Genomic DNA, 27,152 nt, shown 5'->3' on the forward strand with positions numbered 1-27,152 from the left:
TTCTGTTGCCTGATCCCTGTCTGAGGTAAGATTAGTTACATTTTATCACAAATTTTCATACTTTGCACTTAAATTATTTATAAAAGATATATTCAAAAATAATTCAGCACAGAGGGTACTGAGAGTTACTTAACATACTAGCAGTGAAAGAGTTAACAGGAACTAGTTTGTATTTTAAAATATAAAACTTCCAGATATACAACCCTCAGGAACCATATACTACGGTATAACATTTTGCTCATATCATCACATATACCTGATGATGGCCGAAACATGTTGTCCAGTTTAGATGAAAGCATGGGATAAATGGTGATTCAGTCTTCAGGTCTCAGAATCTTCCTTCCAGTGTCTCCCTTGGTTGTAACTCTTCTTCCTGTAGGTTTACAACTCCATGCTATCATTGAGCACTCATTTTCACCTGTTCTGCTTCCATATTCTTCTCATACTGTATGTTGTATTCTTTTTGTTAAAATCGCATGTTTTGAAGATTAGATTTTATTAATTGACAAATGTCTCTGATGTTCCATCTTATATGCAACACTTCTTAAAAATTTTGTTTAAAAGTTACTGCTGCTTATACATAATGCATATTTTAAACTTATTTTAAAAACCACATTTTTCACTACTTGTTTCAACCTTCATTGGCCATCATCAGATGTTTTTAAAAACAGTTGTGAGAAGACTGCTGTACTTGTGTTTTTTCTTCTAATGTAGGATATGTAGCACCATCATACCTTTGTGTTTTTCGTGGTGCTGTGTGTGAGCTGTATGGAACCCCAGCTATGTGTCACTCTTGGAAGCAAACAATCTGAATCATAAGCTTTGGATGGCATTCTCCAGACGTAAACTCGGCCAGAAGTCGGAAACAATGTGAAGGTGGACTCATCCAACCAAATGACCATCTTCCATTGTTCCATAGTCCAGGTTTTATGACTTCGGCACCACACTCTCCTCTTAGTGGCATTTTGATCACTGATGAGTGGCTTTGGAATTGAAGCTTGTCCAGAAATACCCTGCTTGTGGAGTTCCCTTCATCCTGTTTTGGTGCTGACAGGGTTTATGAGCATGACATTCAGTTCAACAGTCATTTTTGCAGCTGTAGTCTTCTTATTTTTCGTCACAATCCTACGCAATGTGCATCTGTCTCAATCACTCAACACACATTTCTGTCCACACTGGTGTTTATCAGATGCGGTTTTGCCAGTCCTGTTTGTGGTCATAATCTTGGATACTATGCCTCGCAAAACACCAAAAACCTCGGCTACCTTGGTTACGGAAGCACCCACCATACGGGCCCCAACAATTTGCCCGCTTTTGAATTCTGTTAGCTCTGACATGATGCACTAAAAACTGCACAGAACACTGTCTCAACAACAAATGAAGCTTGCAATGTATTGTGGAGGTTGTATAGGCAGTGGTATTGGGCAGATACGACAGCGTCACCTACAAACGTCACTAAAATAAACACTTCAATTCAGGCATGCATTTCACAAGATTTTTTCCATATTTTTGTAGTAACTTTTAAACAACATTTTTAAAAAGTGTTGCATATAAGATGGAACAACAGACATTTATTAATTAATTAATTATGTGTAACAGGATGCTACAATATATTGATATTAGATTTTATATAAAGCAGGCATTAGTAACAAAAGTTGAACTCAGTATTAACCTTGAATGATGAGGGCTGAGGAACTTCAGTCAGGTCATGAATGACACCTGTTACGGACACTCTTAATTAGCTGTTATGAACTCCATGTAAACCGAATAAGACTTGAAGATTATGGTGTTCTGGGACATGATGCCATGTACAGTGTCTGACAAATAACAAAACTGGGAACACTCTAAAGCTTGTCGCTCTGTGTTTGTTGGTGAGTGCTGCTAATTATAGGTTTATTCTTAATTCTCTGCAGTAGCAAACTTACCTTGGCAAGTCTAGTGAGTGCAGAGCTGTTGTGCTTTAACTAAAGTAATGTTTGGATAGCTGATCAGGAAAATGTGTGATAAATATTTGGGGGAGGGGGGAAGACATTTTTAACTTGGAAGCAACCAAACAAAATGCCTTTAATGGTGTAAACAGTATTCTAAACAAAGGGATAAAGGTTGAATTTGACAGCCAACCTGGACGTCCAACAACATCAGATCAGGTGAAAATGTCAAGAAGGTGAGAACTCAGGTGTGGAATGATTGATGTTTCAATATCAGATTGATCACAGAAGAACTTAGTATAAATAGAGAGAGGGTATGTTTGATTTTGATGGAAAATTTGTGTGAATGTGGTACCTAAGAATCTCATTAATTACCAGCTGCATCGGAGAAAAGAAGTTGATGCTAATTTTTGCAATGAATCGAGGAGGATGAATGGCTGAACAGAATCTTCACTGGTGATGTTAGTTGCGTTTTTTGTTATGACCCCGATACAAAGCAGGGCACATGGTAGTGTAATTGGTTGAGGCACCATGCTCCAAGCTGGGAGGTCACAGGTTTCGTTCCGGATGAGGTCACTGGATTTTTTCAATTGACCTAATCCTTAGAGCCACACTGGCCCTGGGGTTGACTCAGTGTCTAACAGAAGTGAGTACCAGGAATCTTCCTGGGGTAAAGAGCAGCTGGCGCATAAGGCTGACAACTTCACTGCAATCTGTGAGATGATTGCATAAAAAATGTGGGAGCCTCAGTGTCTCACAATGCTGTGGGCATCCACAGCGTGTTACAGGGTTAGCTTTACCAAATTTCCATACTTACCCTGCTCTAAGAAAGCATGGCTGTCAAAGTAAAGAGTCTTTGACTTCAAAGGGATAGTTCAGTGGGAGTTTGTCCCATCTGGTTAGACTCAGACATTTTATATCCAGGTTTATGAATGTTTCACACATTGTGTTCGTTGAGGGAGGCCGGAGAGACCACATTTTGAAACCACAGAAGAGATTCAGAAGGTTATGATGGCTGTTCTAAACAATGGGCTGGAGAATGACTTCTGGAAATTCTTTGACCTTTGTAAACAATACTAGAATTTATATATAGTGGTAGGAATTTTTAGACTTCATAGTTTGGTAATAGGTCCCGGTGTTCAGAAGGACTCAGTGCCTCCACCTTCTACCCTGAAGACACTGAAGACAGGTAGCAGGTTCATCTGAAACCTTGGTACCTATCTGCCAGATTATATGGCATCAAATTGCAGAAGACATAATCTTCATATTCACTGCCATGACCACCTCAGATCTTACATGAGTAACATTTAAGTAAGAACAAGAGCCAAAATCACTGTGAATGGTGTACAGTGAAACCTCGATTCATCATTTTGTCAGGGGGCCTGAGAAAAATAAAACGATGGATACAGAAAAATGATAGATGTGGGGGACTGTACAAACTGAACAAAATGGTCACATTTGCCTGTATGTATTTACTAAATCAAAAAACGTACACCAACGACATTATTTCCACTATTAAGTCCAGCCAGCCCCTTGCCTTCCAGCTCATTGTCCAGTAGGTAAGATGTGCTCAAGGTCTCATAGCACACAGCTAATGGTTCAGGGCCAAAACTGAAACACGTACACCACATTTCAAAAACTTAACCGCTGATACTATTACCAATACGTACATTTGTATGTGTTGTGTTGCTCTTTCATAAAAATCTGGGATTAACGTTCTTCGGAACTAAAAATTCTGACCAATAGATGGCAGGAAAACAATAAATCAAAGAACAATTGATACAGGTTTAAGTGGAATTTGTTCAGGGTCCACAGAAATTAAATGATGGATCTAAGAATGATAGATAGAGGTTTCACCGTATAAGGAAACGGTGGAACAGCAGGGCAATGATGTCTCATATAAAGACATAGTGTAAGCTAAGGTTTATCCTGTCATGGTTCACTGTAGAAGCTGAGTAGTGTAGAACCACATCTGATGGTAATTATGAGTTTAAATTGGAAAGGAAGTATATTTCCAGGACTGCAAGAGTGAAAGTGAAAAGCTTCAGGTTTGCTGATTCCCAGACCAAAATTTGAACCCACTGTATGCTGAATGAAAGTCGGACACATTGCCATGAAGATGAATGCACTCAGTAAAGAACTGCTGGATTCTTTTGACACAATGTACACTTCATTTTCTGCCTTGGCAGAATACATATTGCCAGGAACAGAAGGAAGGCCAAAAAAACCCTACCCACTCTGCTCTGCAGAAATATATGAGAGCAAATCAAACTCTGCTTGTTTCATATAATTTATGATGTGTAATGATGCTATAGCAACTGCATAGGTTATGTAGTGTTCATGAGATAATAGTGTGATTTATATGTGACAACTGAAGATGAACTGCTGGTAGTTGGGTATTTGAAGATACTGTCTTGGTAAGGAGAGACAGTGCCCTGTTCATACTGATTACAGTGAATGTGTGTTCCAGGTATCCATGCTCGAACGACCCGTGTTCTCATGCTCATGGTGATTCCAGGCCACATCATTTTCATCTATACTATCAGGTGTATGAAGGCTGGGCACACATCTTTATCACCACTCTTTGTCATAGTATACCTTATTGCTGCTTTAGTGCAGGTATCTTATATTCTATATATACTATATATTGAGGGTATTTTGACCTAAGGGAGAGAAAGTTGGAGGCTGGAATAGTTTGTTTAATGAGGGATTTCACACTCTGTATTCATTAAATATTTAAATCAGAGGGGACAAGGTGATCAGGATATGTGCCATGAAATGCTTGAAATACGTACACGGTTTTGGTTACTGAAATGTTTGATGAACAGATAGTTGGAAGACTGGGGGCGTATTGTGGAGATAATATCAAAATTAATAGTAGAGAATTAGACTGTGTTGCATTGTGAACTGACTCAAGATATGGCCCAATCTATTAGAGGCTTTAAAAATACAATGAAGGGAAACTCATTATTTGTGTTAATTTGTTGAATTTTTCTGCAAAGGTAAATGTGTAAGGTATTTTCATGTTGGCTTCATATTGACCCACATGCATGAAGTAGGTCCTTTTTTGCTCTTGTGTGGAGGGGATATGAAGATATTTCTCTGTTGGCCCCTTTGGTTATGCCTACTTTCATGCCCTAGACAACAACAGTATTCAGAAACAAAGTATGAAAACTTTACAGTGAGCAGGAGATGCCTGAAAATTACTGAAATCAAGTGGAATAATTGCTGTCAGGTATGGGAGTTGGTTACTGTTGGAGGCAAATCTGCAAATCATTTACTATTTCTGATACTGTATTGTGCCACAAAAGCTTACTCCACTAGTCCCTTCCATGGCTTATCCATTTTCCTGTAACCTCTGAAGAACACAGTAGTGCTTTCTGTTAGTGTGACTGCTTATTTCAACATGAATTGGTTTACTTTTAGAACATTTTTATCAGGTCTTGGCACCTGACCATGGTTACAGCAAAGTTCAGCACAGTTTTCCTGAATGTGAGGAAGCAATTTGCAAAGAGAGGTGACAGTGTAATGAATGAAGCTTTTGTGTCCTGGTGGCATGACTTTAGAATTCTCAGCTCTAAAGCCTTCAAAACTATAAGGATGAAGGCATCAGAGTTGCCTTGTTTCTGAGGACCTGGGTGGAGCTTAAGAGTGTGGGCCTCCTACATGGATATACCTCTGACAGTCATACACCCTCTATTCCACTCAGCATCAACCATAAACACACCATATGTGCTCACACATCAGTTATCAATTTAAATTGCGAAAGCCTCTTGGTGACGATCTTATAATAGATGATCTTTCTTCTCAATTATTTATTTTTATGTGTTTATTCAATTATTTCTCTTATCATTTAGATTGTATCTGTAAGATTGTGACTATGATTATGTATTGATGAAATTACTATTTGCGGTTACAAATTTTGGCTGCTAAAGGGAGACTGAGGCCTTGGAAGTCTTGGGCTCAGAATATGGCTGAAATTCTCCGATGCCATAGTAATATAGTAACTGCACCCCTGGCCCCTGGACAGAGGTTTTCAATGGCGAAAACTTAATGCCAGTAGTGCAAGGAACATATTTTCTGTGGTATTTTTTAGGTATTGTCATGGTATCACTTAGCTGATAACATGGCTAATGTAGCCTTTATATGAAGGTTTCCACAGCCAGACAAAGGGGCTGATTGTGTATGATGTGTGTGGTTTCTATTATTATTTCAGGTTGCTGCTCTACTGTACATTGCCTACATAATGATACATTGGATGTGGAAACGCAAGATTGATCCGGACAATTCTGCGATCCCATACCTAACTTCTCTTGGAGACTTGTTAGGGATCAGCTTGTTGGCCATTGCATTTCATTTTCTATATTTAGTTGGAGATAGAGATACAGATGTGGGAGACTAAACTCTCATTGAGAGGCCTTACTGATGATCCATTCATTTTTATGTATGAATATGAACTAGGAAACCTTGTTTCAAGGAACAAGAGTTTTAACTTTTAAAATAATTTTGTTCACACAGGAACTATTTAGGAATATTTAAAGATGAACCAAAGGATGGAGACTGAGAGAACCTTCATTGAATTCAGTATTCCTCGAAACTAGGAAAGCTTTCTCCTTTATGTTCCAATGTGTCATTTTTATTGAAGAAAAGTTTTATTTATAAAATTTTGTTTGTACATGAACCATATAGGAAGACTAAAGTTAGTTCACAATGATGGAGACTTACAGAACCTTGACACAGAAGTTCAGCATTCTTGTATACAGTTTTTGATAAGGCCCTTTGTTAGAGTGATCAATTATCACTTAATAAAATTAAAACCTTTTCCTCGAAATGACTAAACTATGCCTGTCCAGTTTTATTCAGTTGATTACCCCATGACTTACATGCAGTAATGTCACTTTTGCTTTTGTATTGACTTTGGGACACATTCTGGAGAACATTTGTAAGACAGTAAGTAGTTTTATAAAACTGGAAATGAATGCATCTTTACTTTATGGTTCCTTAGTCTTCCACATGTGACCAGTGTAATACTTCTTAATGCATTTGTAAGTCAGATGTTGGGAAACCAGAGATGTCTGTGTTATTTAAACAAATTGTCAGTCTTTTACCACAAGATTTTAATTAGAGGTGTTTGTTTTCATATTTTAGAGGTTTTGTTTGTGACCATAGTACATATGCAATTGGTAGTCCCATGACATCAGAACCCTAAAAAATTATGAATTAATTATGACATATTTGAGAATTCTGAATTTGACTTCAGGAAATATTGCTGTGAATTACTGTTTGAATCACTTATGCTTATATTGAAATAATTTATTGTTAAAATCTAAATATGTTTATTTTATGCCCCATACATTTGTTCATGTATACCTTATAAGTTTAAATGAGTGGATAAAATGTTGCTGCATAATTCCAGAAGATTATATATTGGCAGTACAATCATAATATCTAGTATTTAGGAAGTGTGCACTACAGTCTTCAGGTTAGTGTAATTTTAAGTTAGTTAAGATTTGTTTTTAATGAAATAATTGCCCCATCTAACCATAGCAGTTGAGTTGCATTTGATCCTGTCAGTCTTCTCTGCCTGGAGTGAACCATTTACCTGGGGAGTTCTATCTGCTATAGTGTAATCTACCCTGGGTAGTTCCTTTCAGCCATGTAATTCTGAATACTTTACAATGCAAAATCTAAACTATCTTAAAAAATTATGATTATTGTAAAGTCCAGTAAACAATCTTATTTACATACACTTGATCTATTGTGCGCCATTGTAGGAACACTCAAGCACAAAGTGATCTCAACCTGCCACCTGAACAATGGAGAAAAATTGGATAGATGGCAGGTATTATGCTGTGTGTTCTATGTAGTGCTGCCACCTAAATAATGAAATTCTAACTAATAAAAGTTCCAGCTTTTTAGCTAGTCATACCCAAGACCTATATGCGATTTAAATTAAAGTATGTAATGGCATATCATACCTATTGTGTTATCAGTGGACCATGATTGAACATTCTCTCATACCCAGCCAGAAGTTTAATGATATTCCATTTGGATATTTAGAACCACTTATGGTTAAAAGACGCATGTTTCACATAATTGTTTATCTTCCCTTTTCTCTTTCCTGGAAGTCATTTTGGAATGCAGTGAAATCCTTGTTTAATGACTCTCTGGGTGAATGACTTTTTCTTACACTAAACTGAGTTTCTCATTAAATGGGGGTTATGAAAAATGTCAAGAAAGTGTTCTTTTTCTTATAATGGCATACTGTGTATAATTCTCTTTACATATATAAAAGCCCACGGCTAACTGGAATGTCCACATAGAAAGCTGTGGAAGTAGCCATGGAATTAGCTGTCAGGCAGCATTGCAGTTATGACCTTCATGGAAAACAAATTTCCGTTGTTGATAGCGTGTATTTGCAGTGAAAATGTGATTTAGTGTGTATGAGATTGATAAGTGGATGCATAATATGTGGAAACTGTAGCGGAAGGTGGGAGTTATTTATTTTGAGGGCTCTCCATTTTTTCTATTCCCCCCCACCAATTTCTCTCTGTGAAGAACAACTTGTGGCTGCACATTAAGAGTTATCTGATTAACCACCAGGCAGCAATGAATTGCAGAAATAAACTGTCCATTCTCAATAATGTGCATCTTCATTGAAATTGTAATTTAATGTATATAAAACGTGGCTCAGTGGAGGGATAATTTTGGGAGACTGCAGCTATGAATGGCAGATGTTTGGTTTGAAGCCTTGGTATATTGGTGAATGAAGGCAATTCAAGGTATTTAGTTATACAGTGATTGGGAAATGTTACTCTTTATTTATTTTGACATCTTTCTGAATAATGTGCAGCTAAATATTAATACAGTGGGAGGTAATAAAATTTAAATGGTGAAAAATGGAGTGTGGGATGGTAGTGTGGAAATAATAACTATTATTGGGATTTCTAATGTGTGTGTGTCAGTATTTATTTTGTACCTGAAGGTCAAATCACTGAAGCACCAACTGTTATAATTGGTTGAGACTGAAAGAACTGTATCTTTAATGTTCAGTGGTGAACTAGAAGATGTCTATTGTGATGCCCTGTTACCAGTTGAAAAAGATGGGTTAGGTATTTTGATGAAGTTTGCTTATAGAAATAAGCTAGTTTTGCCAGAAACATTCCGTCAAACTAGGAGCAGCGTATTGTTATTCTGTCAAGTTTAGTACTGTAGTATAAATGAAGCAGGCTTTTCAAAATGTTTCAGTTAGGCATTTTTGATAAAGTTTGTTTATAATAGTGTCTGTGCTCAAATTTCATTAGGAGTTATGCAATTGATTGAAATCTGTGTTTTACGCAACTTGTTAAAGCTCCTCTTTCTTCAGAAATAAATACTGTTACATGATTAGTGACATGAAATTACTTTCTGAAATAATTAATGGCATATGGTATAAACACTGCTATGAAGGAACTGTCTGTACACATAAATAAAATTACACAGTCAGTGTTTTAATTCATTAAAAAAATAATAACTTACAAAATTAACACAGTGATTGTGTGGGAACAGTTTCCCACAGAGAGAAAATGTGAATATCTGTTGCTGTTTTTGACCACATTAAATTGAGATGTAAGTTCTAGAGGGCTAAAAATTTCGCACACCAAAGATGGGTTGCACATTAAATAAAAATTCACTAAATACAGGAAATTATACATTGTTTATATTGGGATTCAGCTGGGACCAGATGGCTAGAGTAGTTGCAAGTTCTGTACAAGTTACTCTTGAAATGGTCACATTCATAGCTTGTGAGTGGTGGCTGGGTATGGGAAATAGAAGACTCTTAAGTTATATTCCAAATCACACTACTATTGATTCTTAGAAGAATGAATTCATCCTTCGTTCATGCCTCTGAAAGGACTCCATAACAGTGGTGTGGAATTATTCTTGCATCTTGTATTTTGGATGTGCATTATGGAAATTGCAGGTATGTCACATTCACATATCCCCTTGCTGCCATGTCCTGTGCCTCAACAAAGGAGTGAACAAAGCATGCATTACATGTTATCTTGAATATATCGGAAATTATACAATGCCAAAAATACAGTAGAATTTACATTCCCATCACCTGACAGGTTGAAGTATACAGCACGTTATTTTATGTAAATGTTCTGTTCTGCTACATGTCACTGAAGTGAAAGGAAACCTTATGTGTAGCTTGTTGAAACTTGAAAAATAATACAGTGATAATGCATCTTTAACTTTTTCTGTGCCTTGTCAGTTTCAAATGTAGTAAGTTCAAAATCCAGATTTTGTGGAAAAATTGGCTGTTCGAGCAGGTAAAATCCCACTACAAGAACAGAATATTAAACATGTGAAAAGACGTTATGATGTAAAGCTTAAATTCTAAATGGGCTGCTTGCAGTCTTCATGATGCAGTATTGTTGTCCGTACAGATTTTGTTACAATGTAAGCTTGTGACATTGAGTGTGCTTTTCCTGGAAGTGATATGAAAATATGAGAACTTAGAAAAGCACATATACACCTTTTGTTGTAAAGATGAGAATTGCAGAGTGCAGAACTGTTAGATTTCTCTTGATCTTGTGATATGGTATAAATTTCTAATTTTCTCCAGGTTGAGCACAAGAAATAATTTGATTATGGTCCTGTTGGGAGTCATTGTAGTATACAGGGTGTCCCAGGAGGAATGTGCCAAACTTCGGGAGGGTGTTCCTTATGTTAAAGTATGCCGATATAACCCAAAACACCTATGTCCAAAGTTGAACGGTTACGGAGATAATGGCCAGAGAAGTGTCAAACTTTGACCGGGGTTACACANCCAAACTATGTAGCCCCATTCCCTGAAGACTGATATCTTGATTCTCATCACTGTGCGAACCTGAAGTCTTGGAAACTGTTTCCTTGTCATTTAAAAAAAATATAGATTAATTGCTGATAGCAGGGTCCCTTTTGTAGGGTTACAATGTCTAATTTAAATTCTGCACAAACATTATGTATAATGCAGCTTTATAAGTTAATGAGAAAGACAGCTGTTCATTCAGATATGATTTGATTACAGGAGACTGGTCATCAGACTGCATTTTCTGAAGAATACAATTTCCCCGAATGGTGGTTACCAAAATGTGTTTGCACTTCTGTTTGGCATTATAGATCTAGTTTGGATGATAATTTTGAACATCTTCAATAAGTAGAGCTTGATGACTTCACTACTACCAGTTTTGCTTCCTGTTGTAGTTTTCTGCTATTAATGTGATACATGTAAAAGGTGATATCACAAATAATGGTGACATTATTCTAGGACACACTGTAAGAGATCAATACATTGAACATATGCTTATTTTTTGATGGTACAACATTCATGTGAACATGCACAATTCTTTTGCCAAATCAGGATAAAAATATGTCCTTTGCAATGAAAAATGTATACTTTTTATGTTGCTGGTGTACTATATAAACCTGTTGAGCTGCTTTCTNGCATTCATGTGAACATGCACAATTCTTTTGCCAAATCAGGATAAAATATGTCCTTTGCAATGAAAAATGTATATTTTTTATGTTGCTGGTGTACTATATAAACCTGTTGAGCTGCTTTCTTTGGTTTTTCTAATCCATTATTTAGCAAATGAAAGTAGCATAAATGCTGTATTTAGGAGGTACTCAGTTGAGTCCCATGCATACTTAATGGCTGTCCTAACTTGTTGCATGGTTTTAACAAGTCACTTCAGGTCAATCCAAAGATAGTACTTTCCATGTTCTTCCCTCTTCTCCTATTAAATATTATATCGACTGAGTCTTAATTAAAAAATTAAAAAAGTGAAGCTATTCCTGTAACAGGCTATGGAAGCTCATAGGGTTGTGAGATGCTGGCCAGCCGCCCGCCCTTTACCCCCCAGGAAGATTCTAGTACTCATTTCTGTTAGAGGCTGAGTTAACCCCACGGCCATAGCATAGCCAAAAGGATTAGTTCAATTGAAAAAAATCCAATGACTTCATTAGGAATCAAATCAACAACTTTCCAGCTTGCAGTATAGTGCCTCAACCAACTATGCTGCCGCATGCCCCACAAGTCTTAATTCCATACAATAAATATAAACATCATGTCCCACACTTACAGGGAAGCAGAAATGTTCAGATAAATACACTATGACATGTAGACCCGTTCCTAGGCAATGACCATGAAAGAAGCAACTATAAAACAGCCATTATTAAGTAAGGCTCCACAAACGAGCATGGTCCCATGGAAACAATAATGGGAAGCGGTGTTTTCTGCATGGTCCATATCGGGATGTTATAAGCAGGAAAATTCAGTGAGTCAGTGAGTTGGTTGATGCATGAATGAATTAGCCGGATAACTGCTGGAGCTCAGTTGCTGTGAGAAGCTGGAACCTGAGGCCAGGGACAGTTTGGGAACCCAGAGGAAGGGGAACATCCACCATTGGAAGCTGCTCCCAAGCAATAGCACTAAAGATATGATTTTGCACACTAGTGTGTATGCGTTGATGCGAGAGATCAGATGCTTTATCAAAGAGCCTAATAACAGAAGTAATTTGTCTCTTGTGTCTTACTGTAGTACCACTTCGACCAGGTAAAAACCCATTTGCAGTTAAAATAATAATAAAAAAGACATCAATCCAAAATCTATCTACAGTCAGTCAGTCACATGACAATATGATCTTCACTGCTTCATTAATAAGATACAACAACACTGCATAAGGCAGCTATGAAGCGGTGTTTCGGCAGGAATAATTGGTGGCCTCCTAGGTCCTTATGGGCTAACACATCAGATATTGGGGACCTCCTATTTAGTTTCTCTCTTGATAGTTGCAGCAACTATTGGACAACATACCAATGGCATACATTGTGTGTACTGCATGATCAGACTCCAGCCCAGTCTTCTCACAATGTCATGGTAATTAGCTGCACCTAAGTTGGTGGACTGGATGAAACAGATCAGTTGCGTGACTTCTGCAATTATCTGATCGTACTCCTGCCCACTTCTACTCATAAGGGTCCTCTGAAGAGCATCATTTACACCCAGCGATGTAACATGGGACAAGCTGCAGAATGCCATTGAAGTGGCTGGGAGGACTATACACAACATGCCTGATTTCTTTGAGAGGAGCAGGAATTCTTGCTACAACAAGGCCCTTATGCATTGACTGTAATGGTGGACTGTTTCAGCATCTTCTCTGAAGAAACTGGCCAGATACCATTATGTTCATAGCTGATAAACTGTGTCCACATCTACATTATTTGTCTACTTTGTTTCCTCATGCTTCTTGTTGCCATATCTTGCTAATGAAACAGTTGCAACCATATATTTATATGAATATTTCTGTTTGGTTAGAGATGCATATACAGTAGAACTTGGTTATAACGTCATCAAAGGGACGTAAAATAGTGTCGTTATAAACGAATGTCGTTGTAACCGAAATGGGCACTTCCACAGTAGCCTTATGTTAGTCACGTAAAAATCTACCAAAAACCGAGTTAAAATGTTGCATTTTTTAGTGAAATACGTAGTTAAGTACAGACTAACGTAACATTAACGTGGAATTGCCCAAATGTGTAATATCAAAGACATGTTACAGCGCTTTTCACTGACAATACACACAATATTTCACGAATCATTTTAACTTTCTCTTCAATGTTTAAAACTTTCCTTTTCATTGCCATGTTTTCGCTACTGCACTTCTCTGGGTTTAGGCAGGAACACTATAGGGTAAGTAGACAATGTGAGGTCCTGTTAGACGAGATTCTAGGAAAGGAATGCAGTTAACAACCTGCCGCGTCCTCTTGCACTATTCACGCAGTCCCACCCCACACCCTTGTTTTCGCATAAAACCCACGCTCCTCTTGCAGCCCGCGGTCGTATTCTTCCAGGACAGTGACGTCAGCAAGTAGAGAAAGTGAGGGTGGGCAGACACATCGAACTTTCCCACGATATCAGAGAAATTCAGGAATGAAAATGACGTTACGTACGAGGTTGATGCATTTGTGCATGTCGTACTAAGCAAGGTATAAAAACAGTTGCTTTATGAGGAATTAGTTCGTACCATTGAATATTTGACGCAATAGACAAGGTGTCGCAGAAAGCGATGTTGCTATAACCAAGTTTTACTGTAATTGTATTCATGATACGCAATTAGACTCACTCTGTATAATCTGTAGGCCGTGCCACAGCTCATATTCTTAGGCACTGGCTTCTAATTGCATAGCCTTGGATTCGATCCCAGATGACGCCATGTGAAATTCACCGTGGAAGCGGGACTGGAGCAGAATTTTCTTCTGTTACTCATTCCACCATTGGTCCATACTCCTCTGTTACCTGTCCCTGAGGTGTGTGATAGCCATGTTCAAGCAGAACTTAGGAGTTTCAAAATTTTTACTCCCCTCGAATTATAATTAGAATGATCAAGTCAAGGAGGAAGAGATTGGCAGGGCATGTAGCATGAATGGAGAAGAAGATGAATGCATATAGGATATTGGTTGGAAAGCCAGAAGGAAAGAGACCACTGGGAAGACCAAGATGTGGGTTTCCAGACAATATTAAAATTGATCTTAGAGAGATGGATTGGATTGATCTGGCTCAGCATATGGACCAGTAGAGAGCTCTTGTGAACACAGTAATGAACCTTCTGGGTCTATTAAATGCTGGGAAGTTCTTGAGTAGCTGTACAATTGGCAGCTTCTGAAGAAGGGCTCAGCTCCATGAGTGGGTATGATCAGTACATAACATGATGCCTTCTGTTTTCTTTACAAATACTGGATGAGTTCATGCTTGTGTGAGAGATGTGTCTCAGTGAGCTGGAGCCAGTTACAGAGTTATCTGTAAACAGGCCTGAAAAACAGTATTCAGTGTGTATAATTAAAAGTGTTTGCACTCTCTCTCTGTCTCTCTAAAGAAAACTGGATTTCTCACAGTGCTGACATAACAGCTGAAGTAAAATAGGGACATCACAGAAAAACAGAACCTTTGTAATGGAAAAAATTGAGATACCAGTGAATGAAGAGATGGGTAGGGGAAGACAAAATGTTTGGTCTTTCTGCATAAAGCATGTACCCAAAATAATTTTTTTATTATTATTTATTTCATCCATAGCTGTAGAGAATTACAATTGGACATGTCAAATATCAACAACCTCGCATCAAAAATAACATAACATTCACACAGTGATTCATCACTGTAATACAGCAATACATTTTGAACTTAATTTAAGAATAATAAATACTCCAAAAAAGACATAAGAATAAATATTTTAAACATATAGACAGATTTATTAACAAGCAGTCTATGTCAACAATTAATTATAATAGTAAATACTCCAAAAAAGGCATAAAAATATACAGACAGATTTATCAACAAGCAGTTCATGTCAACAGTTATTAAAAAATTCTTGAAGAGAATAGAAGACATTACACAACAAATAATTCTTAAGTTTCTTCTTAAAAACATTAAAATGTATTATATTCTTTAATTCAGTTGGAAGGCCATTAAATATTTTGGTTCCCATACTAATCACCCCTCTCTCGCTATGCTCAGTATTACAAAATTGTACCTACAAATTGTGTTTATGAATAGTGTTATAGCCATGAACATCAGAATACCAGGTGGTATAAATCTTATTTTTTATTATAAAACAGGATCTGAAAAATATATAAGGAAGTAACACTTAAAATCTTTAATCCACGAAACAAATTTCTATAGGAAACTCTATTTTTAACACCTTTTATCACCCTTACACATTTTTTCTGCAGTTTAAATAGTTTCAGAGTACTTTTGCACCCTACCCCAAAAATAATACTGTATTTCAACACGGATTCAAATTTTGCAAGATGCATACTTCTTAAAACAGTTTGGCTCACTGAGTCCCATAGGGATTTTATCAAATAGGTAGTCTTGCTAAGTTTTTGACACACACATTGGGTGTGGGTTGCCCAACTTAAATCTTCAGTAATGCAAATACCCAAAAATTTTATATCCACTGAACAAACCACCTCCTCATTATTTATATAAAAAAGGAGTCTGGTACTTGGAATAGATCTACTTCCCCGAAAAAATAATACCTTTGACTTATCCATGTTTATTATTAAATGATTTTCATAAAACCAATTTTATAATTGATTCTTTACATTTTGAATTTTTTCATTTAATGATAAAATATTTTTTCCAGTAATCAATATATTTGTATCATCAGCAAATAGTACTACCTCTGCATTATGTATAACTTGGGGCAGATCATTTATAAATAATAGGAATAAAAGGGGTCCCAAAACAGAACCTTGAGGTACACCATATTTAATTGCTTTAAGGGATGAGGTAACTGTCTTCATTTTTTAAGTCTTTTGATCCATATAGTGAATGTCAACAAACTGTTATCTATCTGTAAGATACACAACAAAATATCAGTGCCAACATGTTAAGAGGATTTTAAAATACACTTCATCAGAAGAATAATGGTGGGTATGGGTAAGGATGTCTCCACTCTGGCTGCGCCATAGCTCAAGCGGTTAGTTGCTGGCTTCCCAACGCAGCGGCCCGGGTTCAATCCTGGGTCTGGTCAAGTGGTGCTGGGACAGGTTTTGTAATTGTAATTTATTTCAAGTTCGAGATGATCCAATAAAACTGGTTACAAACCATAGGATATAGAACATGTCAAATATTAATTAAAATATGTCAAGATAAGCAGAAGAACATAAAAGTGCAATACAATCATAAGTACAGTTCAGGTATAAGTTGAGCTCAAGTAAATAATTAGAACATGTCAAAATTATAAAGCAATAAAATAAATGATATAAAAACAATAAAACTATTATACAGATAGACTCATATAATTCAATATAGAGTAACATACTATTCATATAAAACCATTAGTTTACAACATCATTCATTAACACTATAATACTCCTCCAAGTCATAAAAACAATGGGTAATCAAGTATCTTCTTAAATAAATCTTAAATTGCTTGTGTATCCCAACAATCCCCTTTATTTCAAGAGGCAGTTTTTTAAATAACTTTATACCTGTAAACAAACACCTTTTTGGTACAGTGTTAAGGTGGAAGTTGGGAGATATAAATTACTACTCTGCCTTGTCTGGAGATTATGTGCATCATGATTAGTAGTGAAAAGTTTTCTATTCTTTGATACAAAGAGCAAAACTGAATAAATATATTGTGATTTCAGTGGTAAAATTCCAAGCTGCCTGAAAAGATTTCTACATGAATGCCTATTACAATATCCTGTCATTAAACAAACTGCTTTCTTTTGTATCATAGTTTCTTGGTATTGGTTGCCTGCCCCCAAAATACAATTCCATATTATAGTATAGAATGAAACAGAGAATCATATATCTTCAGCAACAATGAGCCTGACATAAGGTTTGACAGATCTTATCATAAAGCAAACTGTAGTTAGTTTGTTAATAATATTCCAAGAGAGGATGTTATCAACTTCCAAATCAAGAAATTTGTGATGAGAGACTTCCACTTCTCAGAGTACTTCGATTTCCCCTGCCAATCTTCATTCCACCAAATTCTCCATCATCATAATCACCCGGAGCAGGCTACAATAGACCGATCAGTGGCCGCCGTGCCGAATGAACCCAATTGAACTCCAGCCCCCACTAAGTGGAAAAAAAAAGGGGGGGGCTGTCTCCAAATGCTCAAAAGTATTGCAGCGAATGTTGTACCTTTATTTTATCCAGGCAAAAGTATTTTCACGAGCTCATATCTGCAAGACGGCACACCGCGACATTTCCGTTCTCTGCAACATTTACTGAACGTTGGAGGGGCAGGTGTGGTTAAATTCTGTGCTAACTTATGATCTACGATTTCACACAGCTTGATTGTGTGTGTGGGGGGGAGGCTTTATAAAGAATTACGTTAATGGGGCCAAAATTCGAGGTATGAATAATCTGAAAGTAAAAATTTAAGCCGATGTGCACGTAACCGAAGACATCCTACAGCTCTCATGGCTAGTTGCATATCGATTGAACACACGTTTGATGTGCAAGATCACCAATAGTGCACACATGGAGACTTACTAATTATGTTCAAAACTATCATATGTACCTTTAAAATAAAATATTAATTTCTAGAACATATTTCTCATTTTTCTGAATATTGGTTTTCGAAACACCCCATAATAATATTGACAATCCTTATCAAATGTAGCCAACATATTTAACAATATTCGGTTTACACTGCTCTGCTTATATAAAGATTTAAATGAATAACTGTTCGACTCTACTCATATGTTTTGCAGCATTCGGTATATTTCACTATAATCGCCGGAAATATGATTCATATCGATTGCCTTTACCACACTGGTTACAAATTTCAAATGAAAATAATAAATAGTTGATATAGCTATGGTGGTGATCATGCTGTGACGAAACTCAGGCTGAATGTGCGTCTGATGTGTTTCATGAGGAGTGTTGTATTGTTTATACATGAGAGAATATAGTGAGACTTTCCTCATTGCAAAATAATTTATGTAGACATTACAGATTGTTTTAGAAATCAATCTGCGCATTGTGAGTTGAAAATTAATTAATTTTAAAGTTACCCGAATTTCCGGTGCGAGGTTATTTCTCCGCTGGTTGGCAACCGGGTGGAGTCGATTAAAGCAACAAGTGCCGAACTTGAAATGGGGTGTGCTGTTAGCACAGCGGTGGAGAAGGAAGCTGCCGAAAGGTCTAAGAAAATAGATAAAGATCTCCGAGCAGATGGAGAAAGAGCTGCAAGAGAAGTTAAGCTTTTATTATTGGGTAAGAAACATAACCAGATGTAAGCTTGTGTTGTGTAAAATGGATTAACATCTTCTCATGTGTCATAGAGCGACATTTTGCAGTTAAGTAGATGTATACAATGTTGCACTTTAGTGCTTTTTAAGAATAGAATGTTACATAATGATGGTGGCAAGGCTTGCAAAAATTCACAGTACAATTCCAGATGCAACATAACCCCTGACAGGGTGCCAAGAAGTACAAAATGCAGGTCCAAGTGACAGACATTAATCTCAGTAAATATCAGAAAGGAATTTTAATCTGTAGGCTTAGGGAAGGTCAGGCTAAAGGGTTGCCGCTTCTCTGAATGTAATCGTGAGTGTGTTCTGTCCTAGTAACATTGACTGACTGCTTTATGGCTCCTGAAACGCCCCCTCTTCGTTTTATTTTGCTATATACATTAATTCCATCATAGTTATATTTACAAATAAAAACAATTAAAAATATCTTAATGAAAATTAAATGTTTAACAAGAGTGAAAATTTTGAATTTTATTGGTAAGTTGATTGCTGAGACCTGTGGCTGCTACAGTGCACTTAATCTAAGTCACAGTCAACAATGTCTCCATCATTCTCATTGCTGCTTTCTAAGATGATGACAAAACATTTCAATGCGTTATTCATGCAGCCATGCTCCCAGTGATCACATTCTAATTTTTCTACATGGCCGCAATAACAGGTTAATCCTTCTGACACAATTTCTTCAATACTTTTCATGCTAATGTCTCCTGGTACTTCCCATGTTCTTAATGTTTGAACTGTTCTCAAGCTATCTTGGCTGGTTTGAGATCTAACATGTAGGGAGGTAACCTGTTTGCAATGTGATCATGGTGAAGGTAAAATGTGAAGTTGTTCCTGTGCTTAATTAATTAAGCATGACACCATGAAGATGTATAGGTGAGTGGAGGTATAATTCCACCATTCTTGGCAGCACTTGATGGAGGTGTGTGGTCAGCTTAACACCCCTGGCCTCTTTACCCCGGTGAAAGAGCCCTGGTATTTTTGGGTAGGAGGCTGGTTGGGCCCCACAGCCAATCTGGATGCTGTGAAGAAGAGAAAAATCTTGCCTCTGCCAGGAATTTAACCCCAGTTGTCAAGCCCATAGCCCATTGCTGTACAGACTGACATTGAGTAATTTTTGACCTTGTACACTTTCTCCTCATGTACCGCTCAGTATTATCAAACAGTATAGTTTTCCTCATAGAAATTTCATCAGAAAACCCAGTAAGTTTCAACCTGTTATCCGTATCCTGTTTGTTGGCACTTTGTACTGGGGCTTTATTTTGCTTATTTTTGTGGTAGGGTGCATTGTTCATAATGATGACACCTGAAGGAGGAAAATTAGAACTTGACTGGAGATCCATTTAGAGAAATTTTCACAATTCATTTGTCCATGGTAATCTCCACCTAACTGTGCTTCAGGTAAAAAGCCTTCCTTTGTAGTAGAATCAGTACTAAATCATACTAAGGATTATATCCCACACTCCAGTTTATTACAAATATATCTATCACTGTTATATTTTAGCGTCCTGTTGCACTGATTTAAGTTCATGATTTGTTTATTCCGTCTTGCAGTGCATACACTTATCTATCTTCTTCTCTCACTTTCACTACATGTTTCGGCATAAGAATGCCATCTTCAGGTGCTACTCAATTCACGTCAAACTAGTACATTGTATGCCTTGTCTTCACTTTAAAATAACTAAAATATATGTCCATCATATATATTGACAAATGTCAATCGTAAAAATATTAAAACTGTTCAGGGTTCCCGATCGCTACGTCGTATCTTATTACGCCAGTCCTGTTCATCCTACTCTGTTGGAGCTCTTCTTCCCTATCGTGTATATTGTGTTTCTGTTGCGTCTTGTTCTCGCGACTGCGTGCGTTACGCTGTTGGGTCTGCTGGGTATGTGTGTGTCTATCACACTTGTTAAAGGCAAGGTACATAAAATGTGTACAAAAGTATGCAGTCTACACAACAATATTCTGTATTTAAAACAAAGTGTCTACTTTGCATACTTTTGTATACATTTTATGTACCTTGTTTATGACACACAACAGGATGCACACTATTAAGAATGTTGAAGGCAGTTTGTTTCCAGTACAGACCATGAAGGAGTGAACATTATAGAAGGGGAAAAATGAAAGGGAGACTGTTCCTAACCTTAATCATAGTTAACTGTTTCTCTTGTCATCATGGCTATTTCCTCTCCATTGCACCTGCTCAGCAGCCTTCCTTGTGTCCTGAACATTGAAGTATTCAGTAATCTTCCTTTGATGATAAAAAGTGTAAACTTTATATAAAGCAGTTAAGTCAGTGTTAAAAGAGGATCTCCCCTCTCACTCCTGCTCTGTAGAAGAATTTACTACAATAAAAAAATTTGTCAGCTATAAATATGTGCAAGTACTGATGATGATGATGATGATTTATGATATAATTATTTTGGTGTGAAACTGTATTAACAGAGATGGTTGTACACATATTTATATTTGCATAGGAAACAAGTATGGTATTTGTAATGCAACATGTTCTACAACCTTGGCTTAGGCCTATGAAGGATCTCTGGAATGGAAATATTGTACATTATTTTCTATTCTAAGCAGCTTGGAGGTTCAGTCTTTCAATCAGTATTTATGTGAGAAGAAGCATTGGTTTACAAAAGTGAGTTATAGCAAGGCTTTCTTTTTGTGTATAAGTTTAGCAAGATCTCATGTATTGTATGATAGTAATTCAATTGTGGACTTCAGTGTGAATTGTTAATAGAAATATGATACCCTCACATTGATGGTGTTTTGCCATGTGTGTTTATTTCTGTCAGAGGTACCAGTATTTTATAAAAATGACTTCGGACAAAAAGGATTGAGATTTCACATTGTTACTTGTAGAAATTGAACTGACTGGCTGTAAAATACAAATATGAATCCAGAGGGATTATGTTAGGTTACATATGAAGTCCCTTTCAGGTAGTAGAGTCTTCTTTCATATCATTACACCAAAACCCAGTTTGTTCTGTGCATAATGAAATACATCTTCTCCTGAAGACGGAAACAGATCCAGTTTCCGAAATGTCATTTCCTCTATTACCTAAAATTCTGGACAATGGGAAAAGTCCAAAACCCCAGTAATTCTGTGCTTCAATGATCTGTTGTGCTTGTCAGTCATGATAGAAAAATTAGGAGCAGAAAGGAAAAGACATATCAGAAAATATTCCTTTGTGAATAGGACCATCTAGCTCTGGAACCAACTACCTGCAGATGCTCTAGGGACTCTGTTCTGTAAACCAAGTAATTTTATGAAAAGAGTTAGGAAAGTGATAAGATGAAGTGAAGGTGTGGGGGAAATCCTCAAAAAAGGAAGTGAAGGTCATGGTGAAATGTGAGTGCATCAGATTATGACATTGTGTATTTCATATCTCCTTATTTTAGACCATTCTTGATTGGAAAACTATCAGAAAAATGTTTACCTATACAGATTTTATTATGTATTTCACTTAAACACATTTTAATCAACCTAACTAGTTTCATGGATACCCCAAACTCCGTAGTGGAATATAAAGGTAAAGTTGTCCCTCTGCTTAACTAATTAAGCACTAAACCATGAAGGCATATGGCAGAGTGAATGTATAGATCCACATTTTCTTATATTGGAATATACAAAATAAAAAACTATTTACTATTATGATGTTTGTGTATGTACATGTGTGTACATGTACATTTTGAAACTTTGCTCTGATTAGGATACACACTTGCTACTATCTGCTCATTCATGGCACTAATCTTGGTTTGGATGCCTGTTAGAGTTTCGTGGTTTTAAGAGGCCATCGTTGTTAACTTTTCTAGTGTTGTGAAGGAAACAGGAAACTTGTTATAAATGTGAAATTTTTGTTAAGAGCTCTGTGATGAAGGGAGGGATTGTGATGAATTGGATGATGATGTGTTGTGGACCAAATGTCATCTGGTAGTTGAGGTAACAACTTCAAAGTTGTTGGCAGATGGCAGGAAATCATATTAATAAAGGAATAAAATAAGCAGCCATATGGCTGTATACATGAAACCCTGCACTTTTTGAATTGCATGTTTGCTGATTTTTTTTTATTCTAAAAGGAGCTGGAGAATCTGGAAAAAGTACGATAGTGAAGCAGATGAAAATCATTCACGAGACTGGTTACTCCAAAGAAGAATGTGAGCAGTATCGTCCAGTAGTCTATAGCAACACAATTCAGAGCCTGATGGCAATAATCAGAGCAATGGGACAGTTGAGGATTGATTTTGCAGAGCCTGGCAGAGCAGTAAGCTATTTACATTCTTCTTGTGTGCTGTAGCCTATTTTAGTTTCAGAACATCTTTTATTGTAAAGGTTCCCTAAGACTTGTATGAGCACAAAGTGGCAGACTTGTTGGATGGAGAGTCAGATTATTGTGAGCTCTCTGTCATAAGAAGACAACACATAAAAAGAACAGCAGCCACTGATAGAGTTTGAACTTGTGTTCCCGGTGTTTAGTTGGTTTATGGTGATTCATGCCTTAGAACTGCATGTCCTCCAAGATGGAGTGGTGATGTATGTTACAAACAGTATTGCTAATAACAAACAAAAGTTAAATTAAGTAGTTACTATAGGATTCAGACTTTATCCATCGTCCTGGTTTTAAGATAACTAAGAAAAACACGATGTTTCGGAAACTGGATCTGTTTCCATCCTCACTGGACCAGTGATTGAGGCTAGCTCTTTGTAAGGGACCCAACAGAATAGGTGTTTTCCCTCACCTCAGGATGGAAACAGATCCAGTCCGAAACGTCGTGTTTTTCTTAGTTATCTTAAAAACCAGGACGATGGATAAAGTCCGAAAACCCAATATCTCTGTGTGAAAAGTTAAATTGTTTACATTCATGAGCCAATCCTGATTTTACAACCAGTTTTGACAGTTATGGTTATGTAACTGCAAACTAACTATGTCAGAAACTTGTGTAATATTATGTATACCTAATCTAGGTTCTAAATCAGTCATGTGTGTCAACTTCTTCTCTTTTTCTTCTAGCTACCTAGTGTGTTGTAGCACAGTGTTCTTTCTCATGATGAAATAATTTAGACTTTGTAAGTATTAATTTGTGTTAAAAGTTATATAACAAAAAACTGAAATAAAATTTAGAAACTATGCATAAAAATGTCAGGAATTAAGACTGCGTTGTTCCTAATGAATGTGGCACTGCAGTTTGCAGAAGGTATGGTGTAACTAAGTCTAGGCAGTTTATGTGTCCGCATATTCTGACTGTTTGTCTCTGAAGTTTGTCATTCTGTTATTGAATTGGACAAATGCTGTCTTCTGTGACATGACAATGTGTAATCTAGCAGAAGTTAACTGATGATTTGGAGGAACATACTGACTCCATCTTCAGGTCTGAAGAGTATGCTGAGTGTGAGAAAAGTGACATGATAGAGGTCAGGGCAGGGGCCCTCATCTCATCTCATTTATTTACATTCCATAAATCCACTACATATAGGATAAGGAATTAGTCATTGATAGTACAAATAACACTACATAGAAATAACAGTATAAGATTCATTACATTATTCAGTACCATAATAAATCACAGTTAATTATTGGAGTCAAATTTACAATCAAAGTATTCTTCCAAGGAATAAAACAAGTTCATCAATAAAAATCTTCTTAAAGCAATTTTAAAATGTTTAACTTCTTGACCAAGTTCCTTATATTAGGAGGAAGCCAATTAAAAACCTTAATTCCATGGTAGTACACTCCTTTCTGAAATACAGTCAACTTACATATAGGATAATGGAATTTATTATTATATCTTGTATTCCTATTATATAACTCAGAATTTAACTTAAATTGATCTTTATTATTAACCACAAACATTGCAAGAGAAAATATGTACTGAGATTGCAGGGGTAAAATATCCAGTTCCCTGAACAATTCCCTACATCAATCTCTGTTACCAGAGTTCATTATAATTCTAATCGCCCTTTTTTGCAACCTGTGTGAAACAATATGAGCAAGGAGAAGGGTGAAAGAATCAAGGCCTTTAAATGGTATGTTTTTTTGCCTCAGTAAAGATATGGTAGAAATAGTGGCATAAGTGACCAGTCAGAGGTGTAGGTATTTCCAGAGAATATCAGAAGCTGAAATTTTTAGTTATGTTGGAGGTGAGAGTCCATTCCTCATTCTAGTATCCAAAACTGACCTGAGCAGTTCAGTGATGTTCAAATCTAATGATTTTGCTGACCAGGGAAGACATGGAAGTTCACCTTTATGTTTTTCAAACCATGACTGAACAGTTCCAGCTGTGTGACTGGGGGCATTGTCATCTTGGAAAACTGCATCATTGTTCAGAAATCATAGGGTGCAGCTGATTACCTGACCTGTCCGCATACTCTTTTTCAGTAATTCGGCCATGAAGGTTAATAATGGGACCAGCGGAATAATGTACCACGATATTGCTACCCAAACCTTCAGAGAAGTTCCTCCCATGAGTTTCACTGTTGTAACCAGGCATTCTGAATTGTAGGCTTCCTTGGGTGTTCCCCAAACATAAACTCTTCCTGAGGAGGGAACAGCATGAAGGATGACTCATCTGACCATGTGACACATTTCCAGTTTTCCGATGATAAAGTTTTATGCTCATGACACCATCATTTATGCATCTTTCAGTAGCTGGAAGTTTAGCAATTGCATCCTTACTATGGATGTTGAATTTGTGAAACTTACATTAGACAGTTTTTGTGGAAATGATCTAATAATTATTCCGTTCTGCTGTCACCTATGTTATAGTAATTTTCTGGTTGTTTTTAAACAACCCTCAATGTACAATGATCTCTTTCTGTCAGTGTTGATTTTTGCACACTGTTCCTCTTCACTGATGTTGTCTTCCTGTGGGTTGTGTATGGCACTGACATAACCTTAGAAACTGCCACTCTCGATACACCTAATAATTTGGCAGTTTTTGTCACAGATGCTCCAGCTAACATACACCAACAATCTGTCCTCTTTCAAAATTACTAGCAGTTTCCCATTTTCCAATTACGTCACATGGAATGTCTCTCAACATAATCACCAATGTGTAAACAGTCAGAAGAAGAACATTCAGTGTTTCCAACCTAAGTTATTTCAATGTAACCAACAAAAAAAATTCTCTTTCTCAATAGCCTAATGTGCTTGCTTTTGAATTTGTGCTAGGACCATGCCCGTCAGTTCTTCACATTAGCAAGTGCAGCAGAAGAAGGAGAACTGACTCCAGAGCTGGTGATGTTAATGAAAAGGCTTTGGCAGGATGCTGGAGTTCAGCTGTGCTTCATTCGTTCCAGAGAGTATCAATTGAATGATTCGGCTGCATATTACTTGAATGCACTGGACAGAATCTCACTACCAAACTACATTCCCACACAGCAGGATGTCCTGAGGACAAGAGTGAAAACCACAGGCATAGTTGAGACTCACTTCACCTTTAAGGGTTTACACTTCAAGTAAGTCAGATTAATTTTCAGTTTATTGAGATTTGTTCTCATATGCATACATAGATCTATGTCCACATAACACCTAGTTCTTGTGGTAACAAATCCTTACATGAATGTCAATTAATTCTACTCTCTTATTACATGATACCGTCTTTCTGTTTCATTATTTCTGCAACTTCAGTAGCGTATATGTTGGATACTAGACACATAAATTACACTCATTAATGTAAGAAAATACAGTTAGCAAATGTTAAGGTATCTTCTTGAGAAGTTATTCCTGTTATAATTAGCATTTTGAATTATGTTTGGTAAGTAATACAAGCAGGATAGATCATTGAAGGTCACAGTACTAAGGCCAGTTTTATGGCTCACCCCTCATGCTCATACTCAATACACTTACTCTCACACACATACACATAGAAAACATGTATTATTTGTATAATACATTTTGCATTTACAGTTTCTTATTTAAAAAACTGAAGTCTTTGTTGGTAAGTAAGTTTTGTTATCTTGAGATCAGTACATTCCTTGCAGCAGAAGATAACTGATCACATTTTCTTGTATTGAAGGAACAGAATCTATTGCATTGCATGCCATTATGTTAATGTAAAATTATTTAAAAAGTATTTTAAAATATTCGTCAGTTATAATAAATTTTTTGTATACTAAAATCTTGTTAAGATATTCATCTTATCTGTCCCAATTCGAAACCCGCGCATGGTTCATCCACTACGGGAGTCATTCCTCTTATATGCAGTGTGTATCGTGTCTCGTGATGTGTGTTCCCTTTTTGTCTGTGGGTGTTGTTACAACACCCACAGCACTATGATGGCACTATGGTGCCGAAACATGTTGTGAAGTGACAGGTAAAAGTGGATGCACTGCAAGATGGACACTGTATATATATATATATATGATATACGAAAATAAGTGCACCACGACGCAAAAAAACAAAATAAGATATT

General features: G+C 36.8%; 2 protein-coding genes across 3 annotated transcripts in view; both read left to right on the plus strand.

Annotated features, from left to right (window-relative positions):
* Nucleotides 1-9,580, plus strand: part of LOC111866196 (solute carrier family 41 member 1) — a 46,878-nt gene extending 37,298 nt beyond the window's left edge. For both annotated transcript variants that reach the window (XM_033752139.1, XM_023854924.2), the window contains 2 exons: nt 4,399-4,547; nt 6,145-9,580. In XM_033752139.1, coding sequence (XP_033608030.1) covers nt 4,399-4,547; nt 6,145-6,330 — 335 coding nt within the window. In that variant the 3' untranslated portion in view covers nt 6,331-9,580. The remainder of the gene's footprint in view (nt 1-4,398; nt 4,548-6,144) is intronic.
* Nucleotides 9,581-17,515: 7,935 nt separating this feature from the next.
* The window catches only part of LOC111866176 (guanine nucleotide-binding protein G(i) subunit alpha), an 18,776-nt gene continuing 9,139 nt past the window's right edge, over nt 17,516-27,152 (plus strand). Inside the window, exons 1-3 of the mRNA XM_023854863.2 lie at nt 17,516-18,696; nt 22,821-23,005; nt 25,910-26,196. Coding sequence (XP_023710631.1) covers nt 18,576-18,696; nt 22,821-23,005; nt 25,910-26,196 — 593 coding nt within the window. The 5' untranslated portion in view covers nt 17,516-18,575. The remainder of the gene's footprint in view (nt 18,697-22,820; nt 23,006-25,909; nt 26,197-27,152) is intronic.

The sequence above is a fragment of the Cryptotermes secundus genome, unplaced genomic scaffold (genome assembly GCF_002891405.2).
Source record: "Cryptotermes secundus unplaced genomic scaffold, Csec_1.0 scaffold599, whole genome shotgun sequence".
NCBI classification, from domain to species: Eukaryota; Metazoa; Arthropoda; class Insecta; order Blattodea; family Kalotermitidae; genus Cryptotermes; species Cryptotermes secundus.